Source organism: Cebidichthys violaceus, unplaced genomic scaffold, assembly GCF_023349555.1.
Source record: "Cebidichthys violaceus isolate CVI_PGR_0920_01 unplaced genomic scaffold, fCebVio1.0.p SCAF_38, whole genome shotgun sequence".
Classification (NCBI taxonomy): Eukaryota; Metazoa; Chordata; class Actinopteri; order Perciformes; family Stichaeidae; genus Cebidichthys; species Cebidichthys violaceus.
The window spans coordinates 2,263,771-2,273,104 of NW_027176572.1; the positions used below are offsets into that span (position 1 = coordinate 2,263,771).

Below are 9,334 nucleotides of genomic sequence, written 5' to 3' on the forward strand. Positions count from 1 at the left end.
GAGAGCGCGCATCAGAGTCGGAGGCGAGCAGTGGTGAAAGTACTAATACACAGAGTAAAAGTACTAATACACGCAGTGAAAGTACTAATACACGCAGTGAAAGTACTAATACACAGAGTAAAAGTACAAATACACACAGTGAAAGTATTAATACACACAGTGAAAGTACTAATACACAGAGTAAAAGTACAAATACACACAGTGAAAGTATTAATACACACAGTGAAAGTATTAATACACACAGTGAAAGTACTAATACACAGAGTAAAAGTACAAATACACACAGTGAAAGTATCAATAGACACAGTGAAAGTACTAATACACGCAGTGAAAGTACAAATACACACAGTGAAAGTACTAATATACACAGTGAAAGTACTAATACACAGAGTAAAAGTACTAATACACACAGTGAAAGTATTAATACACACAGTGAAAGTATTAATACACACAGTGAAAGTACTAATATACACAGTGAAAGTACTAATACACAGAGTAAAAGTATTAATACACGCAGTGAAAGTACTAATACACAGTTGCCAGATAACTGTAGTACAGTACCTGTTTGTAGTAGTACTGTAACACTGGACTCTGTCGCCACCTGCTGGTCAGGTTGTATTTCTTCTTCTCTCTTCATGTTTCTCTCAAATAAAACCACAACTTGTAATAACTTCAGAAGAGTAAACCACGGAGGAGTAAATAAAAAGTATTTACATCTAAATGAAGTATATGAAGCAGTTACAAGTATTAAACGTACTGATACTACACAGTAAATACACTCTGTTACTGTAAAAGTATGAGTAATTCATTAAGTAAAGTTGAAGCAGATAATTGCAGGGCAAAACAAAGTACAACGTGTACCTCTGAGATGTAGTTCAGTAAAGAGTACAACATGTACCTCTGAGATGTAGTACAGTAAAGAGTACAACATGTACCTCTGAGATGGAGTACAGTAAAGAGTACAACATATACCTCTGAGATATCGCGGTACTTTTCTGTTTTTTCCCTCGTGAACAACCACAGAAGAAGAAGTGATTAATGTACTTTTTACCTTTGACACTGTTGCATGTGGATATTCATACGTGTATTTCTACATCGTTTTGATGTGTACATGAAGTGTTTACTTACTCTTCTCTTTCTTTAGAAGAACATTCTACTTTGTTATCGTCATGAAAACACAGGAGTCACATGACTAAACAGAAAACTCTCATTTATTCACTAGAAGCTTGTTTAGTTTAAAATGACTCGATGTCATGTTAGGAACTTAAACATCTCACAATTCATCTCTGGTATCGATTCATGTGAAAACAGCTTCAAACAGCACTACATCTTACACATTACATTTGAACACATCACGAAAACATCTGAATTAACCTTCACCCAACACTCATTTTAACTGATGGAGCGTGAACGCACCATGCCAGCATTAGCTGTTAGCATCATGGAAGTGATTGATGTTCTTCATCATCTTCATCATCATGTCTGTTCTACAGTCACGGAGACCTTCACTGGTAAAACCTTCACTTCATCATCAGTTCTTATGAATGGAAACAGTCTCTCAGTGAAAGTGTGTGTGAAGGTGTGTATGTGTGTGTTGGTTTCAGGATCAGAGAACGACAGCTTTCCTCTGTTCCAGTCCAGATTCACTCTGATCCTCTGGATCTTCTTCTGGACGAAGAGAACAAGTTCATCTGATGATGGAGAGTAAGCTGTGTATTTACCTATAAAGAACAATATTTTCCATAATCCAGACCATATGTATCCCTTCCTCTGGACAGACTCTTCTAACACACCCAGTTCCCAGACTGTACTGTCTCCAACCTGGACGTCCCAGATGTGAGTCCCTGAGTTAAATCCCTCAGAACCCAGAACAGACCAGAAACCATCAAACCTCTCTGGATTATCAGGAAGCTGCTGTTCTTCTCCTCGACTCACACTGGTCAGATCTTCAGACAGGATGAGGACTGGATCAGCAGTGTTTGGGTCCAGAACCACAGGAGTGTAGGAGACCATGTCCTTCATCTTGCTCCAGATGTTGAAGGCCAGGTTGCCCAGGTGTTTGGCCTGGTCTATCAGAGCTCCTGAGAGCAGCTGTGGATCCTCCAGCAGGGGGTGCTGCTGGACTCTTTCCACTGCAGCCTTGTAGTTGTTCAGGAATGAGACGTTTTCAGCTCTCAGCTCGTCCTCTGTGTCTCTGACTGTGTCTGAAAGAGCTGCTATCTCTCTGCTCAGAGCCTCCATCTTCTCCTTCATCATCTGACTCTTCTGCTCCTCTTCCTCCCTCAGTGCAGCCATCCTGGCCTCCTCTTCCTCCTCTAGAAACTGGTGAAGCTTCTTAAACTGCTCCTGAATTTGCCTCTCTGTGTGTCGGGCCTGGACCTTCATGTGTTCTGCTGTTTGATCAAACTTCTCTTGAACTTCTTTAAAAACCTTTAGCTTCTCCTTTAAGGGCTCCAGAGCTTCCTGAAGGTTCTTCTTGTGTTGTGGAGCAGCTTCATCGATGGGTCTGAATCTGTGGTCGCTGTGTTTCTCTGAATCTCTGCAGACGAGACACACCGGCTGCTGATGGTCCAGACAGAAGAGTTTGAGTTCCTCAGAGTGCAGACTGCAGAGAGTCTCTGAAGCTCTCTGGTCTCTCTGCTGTAAGAAACTCTCACACAGGTTCTTCAAAGCCAAGTTAGGAGGTAGGACTTCCTTTGAATGTCTTTTCTTACAAAGTGGACACTCTTGGACTTCCTTCTCCATCCACCAGTTCTGCAGACAGACTCTACAGAAGTTGTGGCAACATGACAGGATGACGGGATCTTTAAAGACCTCACAGCAGACAGAACAGCAGAGATCTTCCTCTAACATGGAAGCCATTTAGTCCGTGAGTGAAGCTGTGAACTCGGCCGCTCCCTGAACGTTTCACTCTGAGTCGTTGTTCTTGTGAATCTTCTGTTCACTTTGTGGATTCAGCAGCTGGTTGAAGTGGAAGTATCCCAGTATCCCCAGTCCTCCCTCCAGTAGCTGTCCTCTCTGTGCTGGTTTTGGTCTGAAGGTGAATCTTAAAGTCCGTCTCTCCGTGTGTGTGTGTGTGTGTGTGTGTGTGTGTTTCCTGGTTTGTCTCAGGTGAGTCAGCTGATGGGCGGAGCTTCCTCACAGTTTGTCCGGTTGAGTTTCATTCCAAACTGATTAATAATCTACTTTTAGAAGCTGGTTATGACTTGTGTCTTTGTCTCCAGTATGAAGTTCATCCACACAGGAAATTATCCAAATAAAGAGTCATGAGAACTCTAGAACCACCTGTTGTTCTTCAAACTACAGGTAACGGAGTGTATCTACAGGTGAGGACCATTTGCACCAGAAAACAAGCATGTTGTGTCCATTACTCCACGTCTGATGTAATAGTACTTTTACATGTAACTACTTTAACCACATGTAGATGATAACATGTACAGATCTTTACTTTTACTTGTAGTGGAGTATTTGTGTGGTATTAGTACATTTACTGCAGTAAAGGATACACACCACACGTACACAGTACTCCTGTAGTAATTATTTTATTATTCAAATGTTAAGTCTGGATTTACAGGATCAAACAGGTTCACTCAGGTCCTCATGGGGCTGGAAACACGACGTCACCACAGAATAACAACACAACAGAGAAGTCCTGCAGGCTGTGCAGCACACACACACACACACACACACACACACACACACACACACACACACACACACACACACACACACGCACGCACACACACGCACAGACACACACACACGCACGCACGCACACACACACACACACACACACACACACACACACACACACACACACGCACGCACGCACGCACGCACGCACGCACGCACACACACGCACGCACGCACAGACACACACACATGCACACACACACACACAGCCGTCTAAGACAACAGGGTTAGGGTACAGATACATGGTACATTATAACTTAAAATACTGTTCATACATCTCGTGTGTGTCTGTGTGTGTGTGTGTGTGTGTGTGTCTGTGTGTGTGTGTGTGTGTGTGTTTGCGTGTGTGTGTGTGTGTGTGTGTGTGTGTGTGTGTGTGTGTGCGGGACGTCCTGCAGAGCGACCTCTGGATGGAGGGAGAACAAATGAAACAAAAGTAAAACCAGTGAGCAAAGAGTCCGGTTGTCCTGGTAACAGATTTCAGGTTCCATCAGTTGATGTCTGTTGATCTGCAGAACGTCACGGAGGACAGTCTGTGTTTAGTGTTTTGTCTATTTCTTGTTCAGGACCCGATTTAAACACAAAACCTGCTTCAGTACCGACACGAGGAACGTTTAGTGAAACACGACGTGGGACTGCGATTACAAGCCGACTTATATTAAGGCACAAAAACACTAAATATAACTACTGTGACCGAGCGAGGACAAGTCAGCTCGGTGACCCGGGAGGTCCCGAGGGGTCAAAAACAGAACAAACGTGTTTCAGACCGAGGATCAATGAAACACGAGTGAAGTGTTGGCTGAGCCTGGTATACGAGTACGCATATTAACACAATAACATAGATACTTATACAACACTTTTCACCTGGAGGCGTCGGTTGATTTGATTGCGGTGGAACTTAACGCGGCTGTTTCACATGTTGGAGTCTTGCTTGTTAAAAAAACAGCCCAGTCCTGAATCATTTTAGCATATATATTTACACAAAGAACAAAATCCTCACTCTATGTCATGATAAAAAAAACATTCACACACACAAAATATAACATTTTAAAAATAATTATTAGCACCAGTGTATCAGATAGAAAGTATCGCTACGCAAAATGTACAAAGTTGCATAGTGTTGGATTCAGCCTGGAAGAAGATATTAACGTGTGTGAGCGGTAAGAAACACCAGCGATAAGCAGCAACTTGTGGGACAAGAGACACAATTATAACATCCGTACATGAAATGATTTAAAGACGCGTCCTCAGAGCCGCCGCCGTCCTGAAACACGTCTGCATCTCCAGAGACATGGACGACGTGATCAAAGAGATCTTCTCTCAGCACAGGAACAAAGACGACGTTGGCACAAAATCAGAATATGTTGCGAGCACAAGTTCACATTTCACTCCCAGAAGATGCAAATATTCACACGATTATAATATATTGTGCATTTAAGATAATATCCTGCATTTAGTGGGAACAAAATCTGAATTATCAAGTGTGTACGCATTTTAATTTAGTTCCCAAAAGATCCAGATCTTGCACACACAAGTCAATATCTTGTGAATAGAAGATAATAACTTCAAACTTCAAACCAAGATCCAAATCTCGTGGGAACAAGATGAAAACTTGTGTGTCGGGAACCAGATGTTCTGTTCAAGTCTAGTTCCAAAAAACATCCACATCTCGCACACACGGGTTAGAATCCTCCACGTGCAGAGATACCGTCTAGTTCCCTCAAGACTCATGTTGTAATCTTGAGGGAACCTCTAAACTAAGATCATGTCTTTTGGGAACAAGACTTAACATGTTTTCTGGACTTCAGAGGCTTCACATCCACCACCGGAGTGGGCGTGGCCCACTGGAGGTGAAGATACTGCGGAAGGGAAGTGAAACACTTTGTTTCCTCTGCTGGTGTTTTTAGGCTCGAAGCTTCGGGAGGAAAGGAGAAGAGAGGATTCCTTCACTGTGTGGTTTCTGAAAACGCGGTTGATTTAAGAAACATTTTAGAAACGGTGTGTAGCCGTACATTCAGCCGGCGTGTCCCCCGGGGCATGATGGGTAATACAAGCGGACACTTCCTGTTTGTGAAACAGACGGGGTGCAGTCACGTCGGGTTTGTGGTTCTGGGTTCTGGAGGCTCTTCTAGCTCTCTTAGTTTATTCTACCGCGTCAACAAAAACAGCTGCTTCTCTTCTGTTAAAAAAATAAAGATGAAACGTGAACGTGGTTTGAAATATTGGCTTCAAAGACAAGAATCTGAGGACAAAAAATATATATATTTAAAAACTGTTTTGGTAAAACGTTGGCGTGTTTGCCAGAGTGTTAGAGGTGAAGGGGGAGTGTTGGAGTCGGAGGGGGCGGAGCTTAAGGCCGCTCCAGAGACGGCGTGTTGAAGCAGCCGTCGGGTAACGTGCTCTTGATGTCGTTGAGGTTGGCGATGTCGGCGCGGATCTCGCGGATCTGCCGGTCGTAGTCGTTGATCATGTCCTCTTGGCTCCGCGCCACGTCGTTCAGCTCCGTCAGCTTCCGGTCCAGATCGCTGTCGCCCATCTTGCCCTTGGCCCTCTTCAGGGACTCGTCGATCTGGTTCAGCTTGCTCAGGTCCACCTTGTCGATGTTTCCTGGAGAGAGAAGACGGGAAAAAAAGAGAAATCCGGTTCCGGATGAACTCTGGATCGATCTGCACCAAAAAACAGCTAAAGAATAATAAAGAAATGTGGATTCTTTTCTAAATGAAACCCCGACCCCCATCCTTCAGGGTTCTTCAGGGTCTCAGACTGCGAGGACCTTCTTACCCAGCTGATCCAGCAGGATGGTGATGGTGCTCAGCACCGTCTTCACGGCGCTCTTGGCCTTGCGGGCGTTGTCCTCCGCCTCCTTTGCGTTATCCGACGCCTGAAGGGGAAAAAAGAAAAGTAAACCAGTGTTGATCCGACACAGACTGGATTTCACACAGATCTCGTCTGAGGCTCTTTTCGAACCCGGGTCCTACCATCCCCGCCATCATCATGTCCTGGTCGGCCTCGGCCTTCTTCCTGGCCAGCTCCTGCTCGGCGGCATCCAGCTGGTCCATCATGTCGCTGACCTCGTTGTCCAGCTTGTTGGTGTCCTGGAAGGCCTTCTCCGCGTCCTCCTTGGTCTTGGCTGAGCCCTGAAGAGGACGCACCGTTTATTTAATTCACGGTTTATGATATTTTACATGATATATATATTTCAAACCAGCGGGTCGTCGTACCTTCTGCACGTTGCCGGCGATCCTCTCGGCCTCCTCCGCCTTGTTCTTGGCCTCCCGGGCGTCGGTGGCCGCGTTGCCGAGCGCCGCCTCCGCCTGCTTGGTCTTCTGGTTGGCGGCCATGATGGTGGCGTTGATGGAGGGGATCTTCTTCAGAGCTTCTTCAGCCGCCGTCTTGTTGTCGTTTACTCTCTTATCAAAGTCTAAAGGAAGACGAATTAAAGAGAAAGTGAGATCAGTAACCGAAGACAGAGAGAGAGACAGAGAGAGACAGAGAGAGACAGACAGTCAGGTACCTCTGAGGTCCTCCAGGATGCTCTCGGCCTCTCTAAAGGTGGACTGTCCTTTCTTCGCCGCCTCCTCAGCCAGAGCTTTGGCAGCGTCGGCTCGAGCCAACAGCTGATCTGCAGTCTGTCAGAGACAGGAAACAGGAAGTGACACGTCAACAACTAAGCGCATCATAACGTGATGTCATTGTCTCGTTTGTCTTTTGACACGCTGTTTGTTTGTGTACTGAATCTACTTTACTGTACCTTCAGAGTGTACATTCACCCTGTTTATATATCTATATGTATACAGCTTTTATGCTAAGCTAGCATATACATTGATGCTAGTTTAGCTGTAGTCAGCGTACCTGCTGCTCACTCCTCCCTTTTTCGAGCAGCTTGCGCACTTCCTGCTCTTTGCCCCTCAGGTCGTCTCTCAGGTCGTCGTACTCCTTCTCCGTCTTGTCGATGAGCTTGTCGAGGTCCGACGCCTCCTTCTTGATCTTACCGGCTTCATCCTAAAAAGACACCAAAGGTTATCCAGGAAGTCTAAATATACTAATTATAAATCATAATGCTTGTGTGTTTGAAGTCACCTCCAGAGCTTTGGTGTCGAACGACGGGACGTTCGTCAGGTTGGCGAAGATCTTCACGGCTTTGTTTCCGGCGTCTTCGGCCTCCGCCTGAACCTTGTTGGCCTGTTTCTCCAGGTTCTTGGCCAGCTCCTTCGCCTCGTTGTACCTGAACAGTTGGAGAAGATGGGTACATAAATAAACACAGTACTTACGTATAGATCAGGGTATAATTGTACATGATACATGCAGACGTACTTCTTGTTGAGTTCGTCGATCTCCTGGCTCGTCTTGCTCTCTCCTTCCAGAGTCTTCAGCAGCAGGTTGTGCGCTTTGGTCGACGTGTCGTTGGCGTCTTTGGCGATCTTCTCGATCTGGTCGGCGTCCATCTTGTGCCTAAAGACGAAGCACGGACACAGAGGACGACAGTTAGTACTCTACATGTGTGAATGTAGAACGTGTCTTCACTAACAGATGTTCTTTAGATGTTCTTTAGTTCACTAGATGTTCTTTAGTTCACTAGAGGTTCTTTAGTTCACTAGATGTGCTTTAGTTCACTAGATGTTCTTCAATTCTTTAGTTTACTAGATGTTCTTTAGTTCACTAGATGTTCTTTAGTTCACTAGAGGTTCTTTAGTTCACTAGATGTTCTTCAGTTGACTAGATATTCTTCAGTTCACTAGATGTTCTTCAGTTCTTTAGTTCACTAGATGTTCTTTAGTTCACTAGAGGTTCTTTAGTTCACTAGATGTTCTTTAGTTCACTAGATGTTCTTCAGTTCACTAGAGGTTCTTTAGTTCACTAGATGTTCTTTAGTTCACTAGATGTTCTTTAGTTCACTAGAGGTTCTTTAGTTCACTAGATGTTCTTTAGTTCACTAGATGTTCTTCAATTCTTTAGTTTACTAGATGTTCTTTAGTTCACTAGATGTTCTTTAGTTCACTAGATGTTCTTCAGTTCACTAGATGTTCTTCAGTTCACTAGAGGTTCTTTAGTTCACTAGATGTTCTTCAGTTCACTAGATATTCTTCAGTTCACTAGATGTTCTTCAGTTCTTTAGTTCACTAGATGTTCTTTAGTTCACTAGATGTTCTTTAGTTCACTAGATGTTCTTCAGTTCACTAGAGGTTCTTTAGTTCACTAGATGTTCTTTAGTTCACTAGATGTTCTTTAGTTCACTAGAGGTTCTTTAGTTCACTAGATGTTCTTTAGTTCACTAGATGTTCTAACTAAACTCTGATCAAAGAGACAAAGATCTGCTGAACAACAGAAGAAGAAGAAGAAGAGAAGAAATCAACTGGAAGCTTAAATTTAAACAGGAACAACTTCCTGTTTCAGTGTCAAAGAGTTTCATAATAAAAGCATCGTAGAACAAGCTGGAGTTGACTTTATCAAAGTTCTTCTTGAGTAGAACCAGAAGGTTAGTGTAGAGTTACTGTTGAACATCAGCTGAACTAATCACAGTTTAAACCTCTTCATCAATATTTACTGATCAATAATCAAACTGATTCTACATCAAGTTCACCAGGATTCTGTCATGTGACTCTGAATCTGATCAGAATAAAACATCTGGAGTTATTATTGA

General features: G+C 43.8%; 2 protein-coding genes across 2 annotated transcripts in view; both read right to left on the reverse strand.

Annotated features, from left to right (window-relative positions):
- Positions 1 to 1,193: 1,193 nt before the first annotated feature.
- Positions 1,194 to 3,083, reverse strand: LOC137884335 (nuclear factor 7, ovary-like). The gene has a single exon (XM_068726113.1). The coding sequence runs from the start codon at positions 2,860 to 2,862 to the stop codon at positions 1,477 to 1,479; it is 1,386 nt and encodes a 461-aa protein (XP_068582214.1). The 5' UTR covers positions 2,863 to 3,083; the 3' UTR covers positions 1,194 to 1,476.
- A 443-nt stretch (positions 3,084 to 3,526) lies between these two features.
- lamc1 (laminin, gamma 1) overlaps positions 3,527 to 9,334 on the reverse strand; it is a 40,745-nt gene continuing 34,937 nt past the window's right edge. Inside the window, 8 exon segments of the mRNA XM_068726073.1 lie at positions 3,527 to 6,300; positions 6,475 to 6,574; positions 6,672 to 6,830; positions 6,915 to 7,114; positions 7,208 to 7,322; positions 7,546 to 7,695; positions 7,774 to 7,918; positions 8,008 to 8,145. Of these exon segments, the coding sequence (XP_068582174.1) occupies positions 6,044 to 6,300; positions 6,475 to 6,574; positions 6,672 to 6,830; positions 6,915 to 7,114; positions 7,208 to 7,322; positions 7,546 to 7,695; positions 7,774 to 7,918; positions 8,008 to 8,145 (1,264 nt within the window). The 3' untranslated portion in view covers positions 3,527 to 6,043.

What these genes read in the sequence shown, in the direction of transcription:
- LOC137884335 (XM_068726113.1), bottom strand. Translation starts at nt 2,862, where the DNA reads ATGGCTTCCATGTTAGAGGAAGATCTCTGCTGTTCTGTCTGCTGTGAG.